The 21977-nt window shown below is 39.3% G+C and overlaps 1 protein-coding gene across 1 annotated transcript in view; it reads right to left on the bottom strand.

The window, feature by feature from the left end:
- DAP (death associated protein) overlaps positions 1 to 21535 on the bottom strand; it is a 51774-nt gene extending 30239 nt beyond the window's left edge. Inside the window, exons 1-2 of the mRNA XM_070942596.1 lie at positions 21335 to 21535; positions 14394 to 14493 (exon numbers count right to left, since the gene is read on the bottom strand). Of these exons, the coding sequence (XP_070798697.1) occupies positions 14394 to 14493; positions 21335 to 21389 (155 nt within the window). The 5' untranslated portion in view covers positions 21390 to 21535. The remainder of the gene's footprint in view (positions 1 to 14393; positions 14494 to 21334) is intronic.
- Between the last annotated feature and the right edge of the window lie 442 nt (positions 21536 to 21977).

Below are 21977 nucleotides of genomic sequence, written 5' to 3'. Positions count from 1 at the left end.
CTTCAATGTTACTTGGACGACATATTGTTGTTTGCTTGTTCCCCTCAGCAAGCACTGTTGGACCTGCAGCTCACAATCCAGACCCTAGCCTCACATGGATTCTCCATAAATACGGAGAAAAGCCACCTGACCCCTTCTACACGTATCTTACATTTAGGGGCAGTTATTGATTCGGTGGAGGGCAGAGTATATTTATCTAGTGAACGGCAAGATAGCTTAAAAGATCTTGTGGCTCGGGTGGAATGTACCAGATGAGCATCTCCCTTGCTCCTTTCCCAGTTGCTGGGTAAAATGGTTTCGGCCATTTCAATTGTGCCTTGGGCCCGGTTGCATCTCAGAGACCTCCAGTGGTTTCTTTTGCCATTTCAAAGAGTGGGCAAGGGCACTTCACCTACGGTGGTTCCGATTCCCAGGGAGGTACTATCGTCCCTTAGATGGTGGCGGTCTCCAGCCATTTCTAGGGGCTGCCTTTTCTTTGAACCGCGGTGGCTGGTGATTACGACTGATGCCAGCGCATTTGGCTGGAGAGCCCATTGTCTAGATCAGGTGGCCCAGGGCACTTGGTCGACACTCGAGACATCACTAAACATCAACTGGCTTGAGTTACATGCAGTATATTTAACCCTTTGAGCTTTTCAACATCTAGTGTCCGGCTCCCACGTCTTAGTGCTTACAGATGTGACGGCAAAGGCGCACATTAATCGCCAGGGGGGCACCAGGTCTAGAGCCATTATGCGGGAGGCCAAGAGGTTGGGACTCTGGGCGGAGCGTCGGCTGGCATCTTTGAGGGCAGAACACATATCAGGGGAGTTGAATGTGTGCGCAGACTGGCTAAGCCGACAACTAATTGATCACGCAGAGTGGCGCCTGAATCCTCGTTTGTTCCAGGTCCTGTCATCCCGATTCGGCACTCCAGTGGTCTATTTGTTCGCATCGCCAACGAACTCCCAACTTCCACGATTTTTCACGAGATTTCCGGCACACCAGGCGGAGGCTGTGGATGCTCTGCACTCCCGTTGGCCCCACGGGTTGCTTTATGCATTCCCCCCGATTCCCCTCATCCCAACGGTTCTGCGGAAACTCATACAGGAACAAGCGGAGTTGCTCCTACTAGCTCCACACTGGCCGCGAAGGTTGTGGTTCGCCGACCTTTTGCAGTTGTCAGTGTCTCCCCCCTGGAGACTTCCCTGCCCTGTGGACTGCCTATCTCAAGGGGCGATACTGCACCCGGACCCCCAGTGGTTGCAACTGACCGTTTGGAGATTGAGTGGGACGCGCTGCTGCGAGACAATCTCCCTGCCACGGTCATAAAGACCATTCAGGCATCTAGGCGCCCATTCACGGACCGTATTTACTCAGCCACTTGGCGGACATTTTCTACTTGGTGTAACCTACACGGCATTTCTCCCATCCGGGCCTCGATAGTTCAAGTTCTCATGTTTTTGCAGGACGGCTTAGACAAGGGTCTCTCTCCCAATACTCTCCGACAAGTGGCGACTCTCGCGTCGGTCCTAACCTATGGCTCCCTTCCTTTGTTGTCACAGGATCTTCTGATTCGCCGCTTCCTCAGAGGAGCCTCTAACTTATGCCCACCAGTGTTACATAGGTACCCCACTTGGGACCTTTCTATTGTTTTGACTTCTCTCACAGGTGCACCGTACAAGCCGTTGAAGTCTACCAGCCTGAGGCTTCTGTCTTGCAAAGTGGCCTTCCTAGTGGCGATTACAACAGCTAGAAGGATTTCGGAAATCACAGTGCTATCGATGCGAAGCGCCTTATGTGTCTTCCATGCGGATCGTGTGGTCCTAAGGCTAGATCCTACTTTTGTTCCTAAAATTAACTCTGTGTTTCACCGTTCACAGGAACTTATTCTTCCAGACTTTTGTCCTCACCCAACCACTTCGTTAGACAAGAAGTGGCACAAGTTGGATGTCCGGAGGGCTCTCTGGATATACCTCAACAGAACGGCGGCCATCCGTCATTCGGAGTCCTTGTTTGTCTCCTTCCTTCCTGTTTCCTTAGGTTCTAAGGTATCCTCATCTACCATCGGTTGCTGGATTCACCAGGCGATTGCTACTGCCTACGAGCTTCGCTCTTCTCCTGTACCGGCAAGGCTGACGGCGCATTCGACACACAGCGCGGCAACATCCGCGGCCTGGGTTACGCAAGCTTCCTTAGTAGACATTTGCAGAGCGGCAACCTGGACTTCTCCTTCCCCCTTTGTTAAGCATTATAAGTTGGACAGGTTTGCCTCACAGGAGGCAGCTTTTGGGCATAGTGTGTTACAAAGGGTTCTTGCGGGAGGAGAGTCGTTGGCCCAGACTGAGCCCTCTCTTGCCTAACACTGTGAACTTGGGTATGTCCCAAGCATGGCTGCTGTCTCCACCCTTAATGGAGAAGGGGCGTTGGTCCTACCTGACACGCTCCTTCTCGTTGGGTGGAGACAGCAGCCATCCCCACCCGTTTTCAGTCTGGGTCTTTAGGGTATTGTTTTTCCTCTTCTGGTACTCTTCAAGAACGTCTCTGCCACACGACGAGCCTGTTTCCTTCTGCCTTCACCAAAAGCTGGGATCCCTGGCAACAGAGGCGGGACTTGTCAAATTTTACAGGCTCAGTCTTCCAATCTGATCGAATGAGTCACCTCCCAAGCATGGCTGCTGTCTCCACCCAACGAGAAGGAGCGTGTCAGGTAGGACCAACGCCCCTTTTCTTTTCATAATTCAACCTATACAGTAATGTTAGATTTGTGCAAATTTCTAATGTAGTTTTCCTCAACTTACACACCAGGACATTCTATGGAAATGTAGACCACAATCTCCAAAATTCTAGCCGGGGAATTCTGGGAGTTGAAATCCACCCATTGCGGGCAAGTTGATCTATTGGTTATTTTAGTTCAGCATTTTTGTAATTTTAATACACATCATCCAATAAACTTTGTTACTTTCAGAAAGAAATTAAAAATTACCAAGTAAAATCATACTGACCTTTTCAGGGTTTCAAAAGATAAAGTTCAATCTCTTGATTGAAAAAGGGTGAAGAAATGTTTAGCATTGATTAAAAAGAACCGAAATTTTCAAACAGGAGAGATTTGTGCTGATTACCAATTCTATGTTTGTATGTAATGGTATCTCACTTACAAACTTCTATAGCAAATCTGCAAAACATGAAGCAAAGCATTTCTAATATGCTGTATCTTTTTTTTTTCATTTCATCCCAGAGTTAATGTAAATCATATTTACTCAGGTATGTGTATGCTTAAAACATGGGTGTTACTTGCTGCGTCACGTTGTCACGTGATATTTCACAACGTTTTTCCCATTTGCGGAGCTGGGGTAGGTGTGGCCTGCGCATGACACATCTGGCCACCAGTTTGACACCCCTGGCTTAAAGCAAGACAAACTAAACTGCTTCTACCTGAAATTTCAGAGTATATTCTATTTATCCCACATGAACTTTCTATTCAAACATTTTATATTAGGAGGAGGAAAGATAGGAAATGAGGGTAGATCCTCCTTTGTGAAAAACTGAGGCAAGCCCAGCTATTACATTAATTATAAATTAATACTGCAAAGTGGAATGTGTATAAATGTGGCCATTATGTGAAACTAACAGTATAATTTGGCCATAATACAATATGTAACATTAAGAATAATTATCTAGATATAATTTTGGAGAAGTATTTTCTGTGATGTGAACATGCCGCTGAAGCCAAGTAAGCTTATTCATTTTCAAATAAATCCTACTGAAAACCCTCTTCACACTTCATCACTTAATCTAGGAAAACATCCTCAATAGGGCCATCAAGCAGAACTCCTGCCTCTTTAATGCAAGTTCCTGTTCTGGAAAAAATAAAAACTATCTGATATTTAGAATGCTGTGGAGTCCGTGGTGCTTTCTGAGCTTGGTTGTTTTCTTGCAGACATTTCATGACCAAATTAGATAACATTATCAGTCATTGTAGGAACTGCAGTTTGTTCTCATTTTATTTACTAGTGGCATGCCCTTCAGTGTCGGTGGGATAACTGAAGAATTTAACCTACTTAATTAGATGTCCATTCAATTGCTAAGCGTGCTGCTTAGGAGTAGTTAGATAGAGAAAACACAAATGTGCTGAAATTTTTTTTGGAAAGGGATGAAAAACTTTGAATTCTCTATTTTTGATCATAAATGGAGTTTACAAATGGAGGAATTTGATTTGGCAACATTTGTTTCCAGAGTGCAAACTAAGTAAAAGGGGTGGATCAAGGAAGCAAAAGAAATTACAGAGAAGAATCTCAGTTACTGTGAATTGTTTTTCTATCTTTTAATTTATTCATCCTAAATATACAAGCTGATTTTAAATATATGTTCTCTATAAAACAACTGCATATGTGCTAAACATGTTCTATGTATCTTTATACAGAAGCATAAACTTAACAAATTCAGCAGTAATTAAGTAGATAGTTTTACAGCTCTAGTTTTTAAAAGAAATTAAAGTAGTAGTTTTCTTGGAGGGTGAAGCTGAAATCTGTTCCAATATTTCAAGAGCACTGATAGTTACCATTTATAATGTAAGGCTTGAAATGTAAGAAACAATAACTAATTTGAAAATATTGAATCACTTTTAGCAATTATTAGTTAAAATGCCAGGTTACGATTTGTAAAACACGTCACCATGAAAAGAAACAGATTACAAATTAAGATCTATAAAACAGGCACACAATGAAATATTTTTAACATTTGTACTGTCAGCTGAATAAGAGCAAACAGATCACATTGGATATTGCATTATATATAAACAACGCCTTTTTCTTGCTATGCTCCATATCCCTACCTTATAGCCCCAAGCACAGAGCTAAGATATAGTTGCCCATAGCTTACTTAGTGTGGCAACAAGGTATTTCTGCTATAAATTAAGATCAGAATAGCTTCAGATGTTTAGTTATGTCTGAAGATCTTCCAATTGAAATACAATTGGATATATTAGATATATTCTTTTTATTTCAAATGTAATTGGATATATTTAGGAAGCATATCTAAAATATGCAGATAAATGCTAGGCATTTCAGTAAATGGATTATGTGACAATTCCATCCTACATTATTTTGAATATGCATTATTCATCTTCTTTAAAATAACTTTCTGAGCCTACAAAGCCAGGTTGGTATCACACATGAATTTATCACTGAATTTTACAAAGAAGAAAATAAGAAGCAAATTCTTCCATTTTTTTTCTTGTCTGTTCAGACACACCCAATCAGATATTTATGCAAAAACTTTTGCCATATTATTGTTATAGTTGATTTGTTAATTTTTTTCTCAATGTAATTTACTAGATGCTTCGCTACGAAACTATGTGATGGGATTTGATAAATCAACACTTACAGCTTGAAAATTAATGAGTAGTTACGATCAGCCTCTCCTCTCCCCTTCTCAGCCTTGCCCCACAGAAGCCTATCCTATCCCCTTCTCTCCCAGGCTTGTCCCACAGAAGCCTCCCCTATCCTATCCCCTGCTTGCTGCTGTGAAAATAAAAACTGAAAGTAAAACTCCTCTCCTCTGCTTGTGTTTTGCATTTGAAACATATTTCTTTTCAGGTTGGGAGGGGGAGTAGAACTCCTTAGCATCAGAGGGCTGCTCAGAAAGTGAAACAGTATTTGCTGTGTGATCAAGGAGACAGGAAGGAGCCTGGCCATGGCTTAGCTCAAGTGTTCTGTATTAAAGCTGCTTCCTGCTGTCCAAGTAAAACTGAAAATGAAACTCTTCTCTTCTGCTTGAGTTTTGCATTTGGAACAGATTTCTTTTCAGGTGGGGAGGGGGAGTAGAACTCCTTGACATCAGAGCATGTTAATAATAATATAGGAAATACTAATGCATTTCAAAAAAATCTTTTCTTAGTGAGCACCTAGAAGCCAAGAGGAGCATAGTGGCAAATTTCAAGTTTGTAGGCTTTACGGTTCTGGAGATTTTGTGATTACGGTGTGAGTGGTTTTTGCTTATAGATAGATAGATAGATAGATAGATAGATAGATAGATAGATAGATAGATAGGTAGGTAGGTAGGTAGGTAGGTAGGTAGGTAGATAGATAGATAGATAGATAGATAGATAGATAGATAGATAGATAGATAGTTTTAATTACTTTCTGTTTTGGATGCTTCTAGGTTGTTCAATTTCTTATGCCATACTTAAAAAATCTTGGAAAGAATGATACAAAATTTTCTCACTGTAGCCATAGAACCCCTTTTCATACCACAGAAGGCTGGATTTTGCCCCCCAAAAGTTGCACCACATACCTCCTGAATTTATCCCAATACATTGAAGATGGATTTCAAAAGGGCACTATAACAGGAACTCTGTTCATAGATCTCATGGCTGCATATGATACCATTAATTTTAGAAGACTGAAGCAGAACGTTTGATATGACTAAAGATTTTAAACTTATACAAATATCATCAGGAATCTGTTTCAGAAATGTATTTTTTTTGTAGAGTTCCAGGGAAGGTGAATGTCATGGCCCCTTTGAGCCTGGCTCCGAGGACGAGACAGAGCTGGGGCCAATGTAGGAGGATGGAGCAGCCTCTCTGGCTCGAGAGGAGCGACCAGGGAAGCAGGACGAGGTAGTCCCAGATCCCTTGGCCTTGGAGGGGTGGTCAGCGATGGAGAGGGTGCAGGATGACTGAGCGAGGAGAAAGAGTAGGCAGCGGAGCAGAGGAGCTCTGGAGCTCTGGGAAGGAGCAATTGCCTCCCCGCCCAATCCTGGAGCGCGGAGGGTGAAGAAGAGGCGGGATCAGCACAGGGCGAACTGATGAGGTCGGGGGAGAGGGTGCCCCGCCCCTCATCACAAGGCTTACCTGGGGAATAAGATTTAAAGGGACGCTGTGGGGAAAGGTGCTTGTCAGGAACAAGTGTTGACTTTTTTGAGCCACGCTTGCAGTTGTCGACATCTTGCCACCTTGTCTTACTATGTTTAGCCTTGCTTTGCCTGGGTTTGACTTGCCTTGCTTTGCCTGGGCTGGCTGTGGGCAAGTATTCAGCAACACAGCTCTTTCGGGTTGTGCTGCAGCCCCAGTGACACCCCCCTCCCATGCAACGAGGACTCCCTGGAATCAAGATTCCTGATTTGCCTTCAGAAAGGCTGCTTCTCTGGACTCACAGCAGCCAGGAACTAGTGGAGGTACATGGGTGTGTTTGGAGCATTACTCTGGGACTTACAGTGAACTGTGGGAACTTTGGGGGGAAAAGTTGGAGCAATAAAAGGGAGTTAAGCCTTCACTCTGGCTGTGTTGCTTTCGTGCCCAGCTCTGGGTCATCACAGCGAAGTAAATGGAGGAACCAAAGTAAAAGCTTTCCATAGGGTAGTGTATTGGCCCCAATTCTTTTTAATATTTACACCAATGATCAGTTGCTCGCTGAAGGTAGTAACAACTATATGTATGCGGATGATCAAGCAATGGCTGTATAGGGTAAAACATTTGAGGAGGTTGAACAATTGTGATAACCAGTTAAAACCAAATCCAGCAAAACCTCTGGTAGGTGCCTTCCCTCTTCACAATAAGCAGGCTGTTAGGAAGCTGCGTATTATATGGAAAGGGACATTATGGGAGCATTGTCATAGTCCTAAATATTTAGAGGTCACTCTAGATAGGGCCATAACATCACTGTACCAACACTAAGCTGAAGATCAGTGGACAAAATAACATCTTCAGGAAATTAATGAGCTCTAGCTGAGGTGCCAAACAAAGGGTCCTTAAGAGAACAGCTGTTTGCTACTCAGCAGGCAAATAAGCCTGCCCAGTCTGGTTTAAATCAGCACATGCTGGGAAAGTAGATGTTCCTTTGAATGAAGCTAGCAGTATTAATACTGGATGCCTTAAACCTACCTGTCTAGCTAAGATCTACCATCTAGATGGCATTGCCCTATCTGCTGTTTGCAGAGAAGCAACAGCATACAGAGAGACTCAAATCACCAATATTTAGACAACACCTTATCTATGGCCTACAACCAGCTCAGCAGAGATTAAAATCCAGGAAAAGCTTCCTTAGGTTGACCAAAGACTTTGAAGAATTTGAAAGGAGAGTGGATCTATGGCAAGCTACAATGAATCAACACTGGATGGAATCAATGGAGGAGCTGGCAGCTGGGTCTGATGAAAGCTGGAAAGTATGGAAATCGTTGTATAGACTGCACACGGGTACAACAAGATCCAGAGACACTCTGAACAAATGGGGCTATCTGGTTGCTTCTGTGGTGACATGCAGACAACACCATATGAATATCTGCCCTTTATGCCCCGATCAGTGTACATTTGAGGATCTCATAGTAGCGTGACAAAACACAATTAATGTTGCTAGTTTCTGGGCAAGATCTACTTAATTTGTACATATTTTAATTTTTTTAAAAATATGTCATATAGGTTGCCTTATTTTAATTGTGATGCTTCTGATACAAATAAACATTAATTTCTGTCGATGGTTTAATTATTTGTAGTACATACATTTTGTGGTCAGTTGTAAGCTGCCACAAGTTGTTGACAGATTTGATAGTACCAAAACAGAACATAATTAAGTGATTTGTTTTGGATTTGACGTGGGTACATAATCTCTTATGTTGCTCTCCAAACTACCCTGCAGGCAGATTTACAATCATTCCCAAGCAAGCTGTTTTCTACTAGTGCTACAAAGGGCAGGGCCAATAAGCATATTTGGTAAGAAACCATCTAATGGCATTGTGCTGTGAGTGTATTGGTACTGCAAAGAATTCTCAAAAACAATTGAATGTTGAAACTTTGAAAAAGACATAGAATTTCAAGCATACAAAAGCACAGAAAGCAGTTTTCTTGCATTTGCAAAAATATTCTTCAAATATTGGACATTTTGTATAAAAAAATACATGGTTATTAAAACGTTTAGATAAATATGACTGCTTAATGCATCAACTATTGTGTTAAACCAGAAGTTTCTAGAAGGGAATAAAAAAAAACTAATTTTTTTCCCCAACAAAAAATTGAGACATTGGCAAAAAACATACAATATTTCAAAATGTTTTAACTCCTGCATCTGCATATTAAACCTTATTTTACTTTTTAAATGCTGCTATTTTTAGTGATTTTAAGTATTACTTGATCTAGTGGTTAGAAGGACAAACGAATTAATGCAATTTTTATTGCATTTATCAAGACTGCCATAAAAATATTAAGAGCAGAAGTATCTTCTCTTGCTTATTGACTGAAAATATTTCTATCTTGCTTCTACACAGAAAATCTCCCAAAGTGGCATGGAAAACCAACCCAGCCCATCTTACAGTAAAGATATACAGGAGTAAAGAGGATAGGAATGTAAGGAGAAAAATGCTCAGAAAGCTTCCGTAAAATGCATACTTCTCCATGCAATCAGTTCTGGGAGGATGATGGATTGACTGTCAGACTGATGACCATTAGAGAGAATCCATAGCAGGTGTCTTTTCCAAAAGGGATTAAAGAATCTTGTTTCCTCTAAACTAAGAGCAGAGGGAATGGTAATCATTAGTGGAACATTGCCGACATCTACCTTTTTACTGTATTTAATAAAACCACTGCTGTAACAGCAGGCCTCAGCCTCATACCCATGAAAATATGATTAAGCACAATGGTCATAATCCATAGCACAAATGCCATTAAAATAAATGGAATCTGTGTATGTGATCTCCTGGGCTGTCGTGTACCTCTGATTCATTTCAACAGCACTTATGAAGAAATTGCCCCATAATTATTAGAACTAATCATGAAAAATGAGTGTAAAACAAGTCAGAAGAAAATTTAAATATATTTTGGGCTTTATAAATTCAGCTGTGGCTAGATACCACTCTGAATAGATTGGAATGTAGTCCAATTAACATTTCAGATTTTCACCATAAAATTGTCAGATCTCCTGAAGTTAATGTTAATATTGATACATGGGGAAAGTGTTCTTTGATACCATTTCCCTCTCTGGTTTTAGCAAAAATTCTGAAAGAGAGATCAACTTTTTGGGTAAGGCAACCAGATTTTGTCATCAGTTCATACACAGGTAACATCAATTTTTTCATTACTCTATTTCCAAACTGACATGGTTTCTAAGAGTGCTATCAACTGCAAAAAAAAAAAAAGTATCACTCAACCAGATATGGACCAAATGTAGCCTTGACCATTCTTGAAAGAACAATCAGTAAGCAAAAACTGAGGCAGTCAAGCTTGCTTGTTTTCTTAAAATGTAATTAAATGCTAATAAGTTTTTAGAACATGATCTACAGTATCCTACTACTGAATTTCAACAATATATTAAAATGTTTAAATAACTAAGATTATTCTGGAAGCCTATGAAAGCAGAGGTTTTGTTCAAAATCATCAAATGAAATCAAAAGCATTGAAGCAAAAAATTGTTTTTTATTCAAGTAAGCATTTATGTAGGAGAGAAAGAGAATGAGAATATAGGTAAAATATTTGAGAAGGACAAATTTGACTCTGGAGCTATATCACCTAAAATTATTTTTTGCTCTATCATTTAGAAGCAAAAATAATATTCAATGATGCAACCTCTTTTTGCATTTAAACAAGTATCACAATTCAGCCACAATTCATAATATAAAAAGCTACATCTGAGAGGAGCATGTAATTAAAAAAATATATTTACATACCTCTGTAAAAACTGACACTGCAATATATAATGTCCTTCTTATTTACTATAACTAAGCAGGAAAAGTACTGGACAACCTGTACAGGTAGTCCTCGACTTTTAACCATTTGTTTAGTGACTGTTCAGTTACAACAGCACTGAAAAAGTGACTTAGGACTGTTTTTCACACTCACAACCATTGCAACATTCCCACAGTCACATGAGCAAAATTCAGACGCTTGGCAACTGGCTCATAACAATGGTTGCAGTGTTCCGGGGAAGTCAGATTCACTTTACAACTGTTACAACTGTGTTAACAATTGCACTAATTCACTAATTGTTAGTTAGTAACATTGTTAACTAATTCACTTAGCACTTTAGCAAGAAAAGTTGTAAAATGAGGGGAATGGACAGACCTACCTTAGTTTTCATCTATTACTGATCACAAAACACTGGGAAACTGCATATGTATTTTCAATAGAAGAAATTGGGGGTGACTGATTACCAAATTGCTGAAGGGCCTCTACCAGGGGTGGGCAACTGTGGCTCTTTTACAACCTGTGGACTTCAACTGCCAGCCAAGCTGTCTCAGGAATTCTAGGAGGTGAAGTCCACAGGTTGTAAAAGAGCCACAGTTGCCCACCCTGGCCTCTACAGTATTTCAATATGAGCTTTGGTGCTATGGCTGCCAATGTGCAGGGCAGCCAAAAGGGCATAAATTGGGAGGAAACAAGTGGGTAATGGGAGTTGCAGCGCTCCTGTGGTCATAAGTATGGTCAGGCTACCAAGCCATAACTTCAGGCATGGATGATAAATCAATTTTTTCAGGTCCGCTATAATTTCAAACGGCTGCAAAACAAATGGTTGGGGACCATCTGTAGACATTTTTGTACTGTTCATGAATTTCCTCACAATACTTGAACTGACCATTGTCAGAGATAGACCAAAATGATGTTTGGCTTAATCTAGCACAACGGTTTTAACTTTCTCAGAATTACAAAGGAAAATATATATCTCATATTTTGAGTACACAAATGAGCATTTTTTATATTGGTTTTTCCCCTTGTTATCTTCTAGTAAATGTCAACTGATAAACCTGAGCCTATTTGTCAATATGACTAAATGCAAGAAATATGAAGGTTGCATCATAAAAGACATGGCTACCATCAGAAACTGAAACTGTGTATAGTAAGGAGAAACAGCCTTAAGCCAGTATCCGAGCACTTTAAACCAGCATCTGGTTGGTGAAAGTCTTTGACTTTCCTCAGAAAAGATTTAACAATAGAAGAAAAATAATCGCACTAAATTATTTTGGTGTATTATTAAATGACTCTTAAGACTTCAAGAAAAGTAATACAGCTGCAATATACTATATTTTTCACACTATAGATGTACTTCCCTCCCAAAATGTGGGTGGAAATGCCTGTGCGTCTTATAGAGTGAATATTGCGGTGGGGGGGGGGAGAGGGGTTGGTGTGGCAGCAGCAACTGCTGCCTGTCACTGCTGCCACTGTTCGCCACTGGCGGGGAATGCTGGAGCCTTCGCTGTTGATCGGCGGTTGGATTGGCCTCCTGGAATACCGCCAATCAGTTGTTCTAGGTGGCGGGGATCGCCGCCGTGGCCATTGAAGAGATTGAACAATGTTTAACTGAAGCCATGGCAGCCCTGGCAGTATTCTGGGAGGTCGATCCAACTGCCAATCAGCTGCTTGGCAGCGAAGGCTCCAGTGGTCTCCGGCAACGGCAGAAGTTCAGCTCAGTTGACAGTGGTGGGCGCAATGGAGCAGAGCCCTGATGAACCATTTGCTGGGGCTGTGATAATGTGCTGAAGCTGACCAGGCTGTTCACTGTTTCCTGCAAGGACGCTAGCCAGATGGATACTGGATGGATGCTGGGAGGCAGAGGCAGATTTTTTTTCTTGTTTTCCTCCTCTAAAGCTAATGTGCGTCTTGTGGTCCGGTGCGTCTAATAGTGTGAAAAATACGGTAATATAAAGCCTGCAAGTTACAGCTTGGCTGGCTTGTATCCAATCCAATGTTTACCAGCCATGCTCATGTATGACTCTGCAGAATGTTAGAAACCTCATTGAAGAACAGCAATTGGTTGAACTTTCCTTCAGCCAAGATATGCTGCTTTGATAGGTTTCTGACATTTGTCAAGGATAATTTAACTACTATCAGGAAAAAAATAACTTATATCAGCTTCTAAGTTGCTCCCTTCATACAGTTTTACTCAGCAAAACTTTTAGTAACTAAACATTTACTGAAAGAATGAAGGCACATTGGAAATCATATTTTCCTTTTGTACATATTTTTTCTACTTTATTACAGTGGGCATAATTTCATTATTATGGCTGCAATGTAAGAAATGTAGAAAACAAATGAATCTAGTCAAATTTTCTACCAAACAATTTGCAGTGAGGTTCTTTAGGCAAATGCTCATATTCAACCTCTTAGACAGAGTTATTAGATTATACACTATTCTAGATCTTATTTCTTCATTTTATATGTATTTTCCAACAAAGTAAGTTTTGAGAAATCTATGGCTTTTCAAATGTTGAAGAAGTACAACCCCAGCATCTTTAACTGTTGGCTACCTTGGGTACGGTTGTTGAGGAGTATAGATTCATAACTTCTAGAAAGCTGCAAGTTCTACAGCCATTTACAAACCTAATTTGTAAAGCTTTCACTATCTCTGCGCTCTACCAGAGCAAGTTCATTGAGTATTGTGAGTATTTACATTGCTTCTTCTGTATCTCCTGATGCTTTACCTGTATTCATGCTTTTCTTTCGAATGATGGACACAATGTCTCATTAGTAAATCTTTCAGAGGGTTGTACCATTTCAAACTCACCTCAACTTTTGCAGAGGTATGACTGCAGGTATGCAAGGGAAAGATTTTGATCATGCTATCACTGCTCATATCGTAATTCTTCCAAAATCACAATTTACTCTGGACAGATAAATTATGAGCCCAAAATACTTTAAATAGCAATAGCACTTAGACTTATATACTGCTTCACAGTGCTTTACAGCACTCTCTAAGTAGTTTACAAAATCAATATATTGCCCCCAACAATCTGGGTCCTCATTTTACCGACCTTGAAAGAATGGAAGGCTGAGTCAACCTTAAGTGGGTGAGGCTCGAATTCCTGGCAGTGAGTTGAATTAGCCTGCAATACTGCATTCTAACCACTGTGCCACTACATTAAAGAAATAGAGAAACTACAGATACTGCAAGTTTTTAGACATTTTATGTCTTTTTTTTATTTATTTATTGGAATTTGTCAACAAAAACGAGAACAAGAATAAGAAAATAAAAATACAATGACAAGGACGATAGGTACTTTAGTGCACTGATGCACGCTCCCTCCACTGACCATTTAAGTATGAAGTAAGGTCCACGGAAGTCAATTTGTGACCAACTGTGAAAATTTGTAGCTGAGACAAGTGAATCAGGTAGGGTATTCCAGACTTTGACAACTCTATTACAGAAATCATATTTAGAACTATTTACATTGAGTTTAAAGTGGTTGTTAGTGCATGTATTATTGTGGTCCCAGACTATGCCCAATTCTTACTTCCAGTTCTGCACATTTTACTAACAACTCTATTTGCTGAAATACGGTCACAGATAAGCCTTGGACTAAAAGAATTTTTTTAAAAAATATTTTTTTTAAAAAAGTGTCATAATTCCTGTTCTCTAGAACTCTCTGGTTTCACATGAAAGCTGAAACAGGATAATGCAGATTATAATTCATGTATCTTATTTATAATACTTCACCTGGTGCCACTTTCCCATTCCTGATCATCTTTATCTTTGTCTTCTTTGGTATCTGGAGTATGTGGATGCTTTTGCACAATTCTCATTCCACCAGCTTTGACTACGAGAAAAATAAGATGAGGTAAAGAATCCATCAGATAAGTAAAGATACAATGAACATATTAAGGTTAACAGTTTCATAAATTAAAATTATGTCATTTTAATGTTGTGATTGTGATTAAATTCATCTAGCACTTATTGATTCAATGTCTACTGTATGCCTAAATCTTTACAAATTTTTAACAGAGGTCTTTGTGTTTGTGGAAGACCTTTAATTCAATTACAGCATCCCAATTAAAATGATAGCTAGGAATAGGGTCAACAAAAGAATCCTGAGAACTTTCATAACCATTGTATTATTTGATATAACATTATATACTTTGAGATATGAATTTATATTCCCATTCAGACTTCTAGTCCATTTATACTTTAAACAAATGTATTTATGTTTTAAATTTCACATTATCTGGGATAAGGGAAAGTTACTACTGTAGATGATTACTTGAAAATGCATATTATGTGTGTGTGCGCGCGCATGCGTGCACATTTGGATAAAAATGCATCAGGTATGGCACTGACAAAAATGTATATTGTGTAGAGCTATGTAAAAATGGTATAACAAATTATGGTAAATTATTTTCATAATACTTTCTGAGGGAACATATGTTAGAAAGGTTCTACCCAAGGAATTGTGGTTGATGGGGTCTTTGGAAATGAAACAAAACATAAATCAATAAAAGCATCACTTTATAGGTACTTTTCACTTTAAAAATTATGTTCCAATAGCAGAGGAGTTTAGTGAACCTCTTTCAGGATGTACCTACTTAACTTCACACCATGCAGAGGCTAATATCATGCCTTCTGCACAAAAGATTTCTTTATACTACTACAGTATTATTTCACTATATTTCTTCTTGGTTTCCAAACCCTGAATTTATAGCCTTTCAGCTCTTTTCAACCTCACTCCTACTGAGTCAAATTGCTAAAATGAGTTCAACAAATAAGTGTCCTGGCAAGCCAATTAGGGAAAATCAGATTTTTAAAGATATTTGCAAAGAAATACTTTTTCCCAAAACAAGTTATGATACTTTAAAATCTATGCTGAAACTTTCTCCCCCCAAAAGCATCAATTGTATTTTGCTGGCTGTGACGGTGACTAGACTGAAGATGAAAAACATGTAACTTTTTTAATTCCAGAAATTAATTCCAGAAATTAATTAAGTGAATGACCAGAATAGTTTGAAATGAAAAATAACACTGGCTACATCTACACATCCTGAAATAAAATTGCACAATATTTTTTTTTTGTCAGAAGGCATTGGAAATATCCCTCAATACTGATCCGATAGCAATGCTTTTCCTAAAAAAAAACTTAGGAATTTCTTTACACAATCACTATCTCTGAGAAGCTCCTGGCCAAAAAGATAGGAAGATTATTTTGCTGATCAATTCAGAGACATGCATATCCAGGCTCAGTATATATAAATTTAGATAACAGGACTGAGAACCATAGAGTTAAAAAGCAGGGAAAGATTTTGATAATTTTGATCATTCGAGTTTTAATAGTCCATGTATTAAATAATGAAACATTTTCCATTTCTGTGTGCAAAAATGTACAAAAGCTGTAAAGTGATGCATTCAATTAAGCTTCTAGTAAAGGATTTGTGCCAAAAGGAGTAATATGCTTTTGCAAACCACTTGTTTGTACTTAAGATCTTGCATGTAACAGTTAAGATTCCTTCTGAATTCATTATTCAGTGCATCAATGTGATTTGGATTTGAATTGTCTAACAGAATCAATTTAGGGATTCAATCTGATGTGCGTGTACATGCTGAAAAGTCTATCAGATCTTCAGACTGATAGATACCTGATATTATTCCAAAACTCTTCCAAGATCCTTCTTAAATCTATTGCAAATGACTTAAACCTATTGTACAAACTTTTTCTGGAAAGGCAGCCATTTGTAAAGTTTTCTTTTCCCTCTCAAATTGGAGGGGTCTCTAATTATTCATTCACAGCAGGGTTGTGAATTTTCTCCACGTGTTGACAAATTACAGCTTTCAGCACTCTCACCTTTAGTACAACAAATATGTATGATCACCAGGATCCTGGACTCCATTACCATTGCAGAACAAAAGATTGAATCCTCCCCCATTTATACTATACTCCCAGAACACACAAAAAGATGTAGACAATTGTTTCCGTTGCAAACAGATACATGTAGTCCTAGCCTTTTCATAAAATTGGGTCATACATTTCTGTGTTAAGTTGATGTGGTCATAAAGTGAGTCATCACGTGATTAAACCCAATTTCTTAATGCAATTTTTAAAATGAATCATGTGATCATTAAGCAAATCTAACTTTCCCAATTGACTTTGCTTGTCAGAAAGCATCTGAGATCACAAATCACCATGCCATAATTGCAAGATGCTACAACCTTCATAAATACAAGTCAGTTGCTAAGTGTCCAAACTGCAATCATGTGACCCTATGGGTGTTATGACAATTGTAATTAAAATGTCATAAGTCACTTTTCCCAAAGCCACTGTAACTTTGAACCATCATCAAATGAAGTTGAGGACTTACTACCTGTATGGTAATAAATGAATTCAGCTCAAGGGTTATTAAATATTGTTTCAGAGAAGAAATCTAGTCTTGTTCTTCTACCTCTAGATTAAATGAAATAGCCCAGCCCCTACTAACTAAAATGTCTGAGATTCCCCAAACACAGTTCTGAAGTGAGTATTTTTTATCTCCCTCACAAACACCGGCACGAACTGACATCCATCAACAGGAAATTCAAAGTCAGGACTAATCGTCCAGTAACTGTCCCACCATTTTAAACTGTTCCCTAGCCCTGCCCAGCCACCCACACACTCGCACCACCCTCTATTCTTCCCTAAACCGAATCAGTAGACATTGAGCAGGGAGGCCAGCAGAATTCCATTGTCAGCCATACTCAGTGAGCATGCACGCAAGTGTCCATTTTGGTTTTAGCCGCCCATCAGCTGTTCGGTGTTGATGTCAGCAGTGCCAACAGGTCTGGTGTGGGCTCTTCAGTTCGATGGGTTTAGCGTCACGGTGGCTGTGTCGTTTTTGGGTCCCCGCATAAAAGGCAATCCCGGCTTCTCAGTTCCCTGCTGAAATGGCAGCCCTGGGCCGCCAGGCACACCAGGACTGACAATTCATTTATAGAATGGAAAAGGCAATTGAAAGGATCCTTTTATTTATTTAAAATTTAAAGAACCATGGATTAACAAAGTTTTTTTAGGAAGTCAATATGAAACAGATTCTAATATTCCTATGTGAGTATTCATAATTTCAGCCTACTCCAAAGTGTCAGGGAGCAAGTGTCTTGCTTCTTTTCTGTATCCCTTCCGCTCCCAAATTCTAACACTGACTTCTAGTACCTAGTCACAGTACAAAATATTATGGTGATATTTTATAATATACAGATGGAATTTACTTCAGTTATTGCACAAAGACAAGAAAAGTTGTTACTCTTAAATTAAAATAAGCACAAGGACCTCCAATAAATAAATCTACAATGTGTAAGGGTCTATTTCTAAAATTCTAAGACTAAAATCCAAAACATGCAATAAACCATTATACCAGACTGCATTTGTCTTATATCTCCAAATACTATGCAGTGCACACCACAGTGCAAAACCTATCTATGCTGATAGAAGTACACAAATAAAAGTTTGATAAAAAGGACAGGACAACGTAAGAACATGAGCAGATATGAAGAACAAAAGTTTTAGGATACTTAACATGATGGAACAAGAGTAAACTAGGTCAAAGTAAAAAGCCCAATTTTCCAACATTGGAACAGTAGAAAGGTTGAGGTATTGGTAAAAGTTAATGTTAGGAACCCTGACATAGAAATGGGTGCATAAATTGATCCTTTGTTTTTAGATCCAAGTTTGTTTAATAACTTTTTAAGCATTATTAGGATCTAAAGCAATGAGAAATTCAAAGAAAAAAACATAAGTTTGAGGCTGTTTTTTTAGTGATTCCTCCACATAGGTTTAAATTTAGCAGCTAAAATTAGCAAGCTAAACCCACTGGAATGAAGGCAAGTTTTAACCAAAAGTTGAAAAAAGACCAGCCAAGCCTATGTTTCCAAGGAAATACAAACTCACTTCTAGCTGTACTGCCACGATTAAAAGGATGGAGCAATAATTTGAATTGTGCTATTTTTAATACACAACAGTCCTTATAACTACTAATCTACACTTCAAAAAGCAACCAAAATAACATTTTAACTTCAAACACTTTTAAAGCATTGGGATCACAGTAGCACACCTTCTATGCAAATACTGAAAAATAGAAGTAACAATTCTGAGTGCACTGTATACAATATAGTATTTTATGTAGATGGTGGAGAAATAGATGTAAAACCTTGTTCATTAGATTTCCCATCTATTTGTCACCTATGGTTTTAATTAAAACAACTTAATTTTGTATTTTTATGGTTTACCAATTAATGTTCAGCTTGTGGAAGGTTAACAGTTTAAAGGATACTCCTGACCCAAATATTTATATAAAAATTAAATAAGAGGAACCAGAATACTTGGTGGATCAGTGGTTAGAATGCAGTACTGCAGGCTAACTCACTGCTCACTCCTGACCGACTCAAGGTTGACTCAGCCTTCCATCTTTCCGAGGTCGATAAAATGAGGATCCAGATTGTTGGGGGCAATAAGCTGACTCTGTAAACTGCTTATAGAGGGCTGTAAAGCACTATGAAGCGGTATAAGTGCTATTGTTATTATCTATAAATATAGGGAATATTTTCCTAAAACAGAGAAGTTACATGGACTTTTACATAAATATTAATTTTAAAAAATTGTCTCATAGTGAGGCAACTTACAAAATAAGCATATGAAACAATTTCCTAATTTTCTTTTTCCTTTTACAATAAATAAATATGATTTGCCAGTACTTTGTTCCTAGAGAGTGGCTGGGCCAGAGACACAGCATCTTTCACGCCTAATGGAGGACTAGAAATTGGATTATCCTGCTCCTAGTGCAGCACCTTTAATCAATATTCCAGACTGTGTTGTTATTTAGATTACATCTTTATTTTACCTTTATTATTTTATAGGTAACTCAAGACAGCAAACATATGTAGTATTCCCCATCATTTTCCTTACAACAAACCACCTTATGAAATGGATCGGGCTGAGAGAAAGTCATTGTCTCAAAGTCACCCAACTGACTTTCATGCCTAAAGCGGGACCAAAACTCAAAGTCTCCTGGTTTCTAGGCTAGCACTGTAACCACTATATCAAACTGACTGCAAATAAACATATCTCAGGAAAATGTCAAAGTCAATTAAAGAAACTCTGAAAAAGTACTTGGTTTTTCACTGGTACTTCTGAACTTCAAAGTACTTGAGAGGAGAACTTGAAAATATTTCCCTATTTATTTACACAGTACATTGCAGAAAGTTGAAGAATATGATTATTGTCCTGATGTTTAACAGAAAAAAAATCAGCATCTGAATTTATTTATTTATTTATTGGTTCAATTTATATGCCGCCCTTCTCCAGAGACTGAGGGCGGCTTACAATGCGTTAAGCAATAGCCTTCATACTTTTGTATATACCTGCTTAGTAGGGCTTTCGGCCCCTCCTAAGCTGTGTTCTTTTTTTATACAAAGTCAACTTATTGCCCCAACAATCCGGGTCCTCATTTTACCTACCTCGGAAGGATGGAAGGCTGAGTCAACCTTGAGCCTGGTGAGATTTGAACTCGCAGTAATTGCAGGCAGCTGGCAGCTAAGTGCTACTTAACAGCACTTTAGTCCGCTGCACCACCAAGGCTCCTTAGCATCATTAGCAATGGTTAGCATCATTAAACTCTTGTGATTTGATCCCCTTTTTATTCTAATTTTATTTCATTATTGAAATTAAAACAATCTTTAAAAAGGGCTAATAAGGAATAATCACTTCATTGCATTTGATGTGTTGCTTTTAAAATGATTTTTTTTTTTGCTCCTGAAGTGTTATTTTAAACATGATTTTTTTGCACTTTTGTTCTTTAGTAGATATTGTTTCTGGGTGTTTGAAGTAAGTAACTACCTCTTCACACAATCCCAGTATTAGGCATGCTACCTTAAATCAAAGTGAAATATGCAAGAAAAAACCAGTAAGAATGTCCTAGCATACACATTTACACACACACATATAAAATCAGCATTCATTTCAAGAATTCTTAATTATGTGACTGCGGTATCATAATTTCTGCACGAGGAAAGAGAAAATAACGGGTTGAAGTATTGACCTTCCATAAAGAGCCCCAATACAGGATCTCTCTCGTGGTTCCGACAGTCTGCCTCAATTCGCAACACGTGCCCGATGTTAACACGTCAACCGGGAGGGGGATGGGCAACCTGGTTCTTAGGAGACTTGCAACACATTCCATAAGCCTAACAGAAACATCACCCCCCTCCCCCCTCGCCTTCTGTTATTTCAAACGAAGGCGGCTGGCAGTTACTACCGAACGTTTAAAAACTGAGCCGTTAATACTTTTCTGCAGCACGTCGAGTGAATCCCCGCCTTAGAAATAAGTACTGACATAGGATCGCGCAGTCCTGTTTACTCAAAAGTAAACTACTTTCCCGAACGAGACTTAACTCCCCCAAAAACTTGCTGTCTTCCTCCTGAAACAATTAACGTGGGAGAAGGGGTCGAATCCAGACTATAAAGCTCCCAAAACCCAAGCTCAGTTTGAAAGCGCCCACAGAGGCAGAGAGGTGGGATCTTTCCCCATTATCAGCTTCCCTTCTTCCCCAGCGCGCCCTCCCGCCATAAACTTCCCACAGGAGGCAGAGCAAAGCAGAAGTGGCGGAAGGAGAGCGGAGGGAAAGGGCAGCGGGAGTAGCAGCTGTACCGGCGGGAGGATGTCCGGCGCGGGTTTCTGCTTTGACTTTGGGCGGCGAAGACATAGTTTGCTCTAGAGCCGCCGCCGCCAACAGGGCAGTCGCGAATCCAGTACGGAAGACAGACAGCAGCTGGTAGGTTTGCTCACTCCAAAGCAAGACACTCCTCCTCCGTGTAGCTTCACTTGTCAACGTGGCTACTCCCCGTCGCTGCGCTGCGCACGGCTCTGTCGTCATAGCTTGGGGTAAAGGAGGAGGAACTTTACTCCTTCCTCTTCCTGCGCTTCTCGCAGCCAATGTGTTGAGGTTGCCAGTGGAGTTTCGTTAAAAAAAAAAAAATCGCGTTCAAATAAACTCAGATTCTACACAAAATCCCAGAAAACAAAAAAGCACAATAAGTCAGTTTCAAGCGAAATTATTTTTACCTATTTTCAGAGCTGGCCAGTGGACTTCCTAGCAAGATTTCGCGCTCAAATGAACTCAGATTCTACACAACACCCCCCCTCCCCGATTACCAAAAACACAAGTCAGTTTTAAGCTAAATCATTTTACCCATTTAATACATATAATTTGATACATTAATGCAATGTATCAAAAAACCTAGATTTCATTGTATTTTAAAATAACCGTAGAAACCAGACATGAACCCCCAAA

This window comes from Pituophis catenifer, unplaced genomic scaffold (genome assembly GCF_029215685.1).
Source record: "Pituophis catenifer annectens isolate HBS135680 unplaced genomic scaffold, rPitCat1.0.hap2 SCAF_3, whole genome shotgun sequence".
Lineage (NCBI taxonomy): Eukaryota > Metazoa > Chordata > Lepidosauria > Squamata > Colubridae > Pituophis > Pituophis catenifer.
Note: the sequence above shows the minus strand (reverse complement) of the source record. Positions and strands in the feature narration are given on the sequence as shown.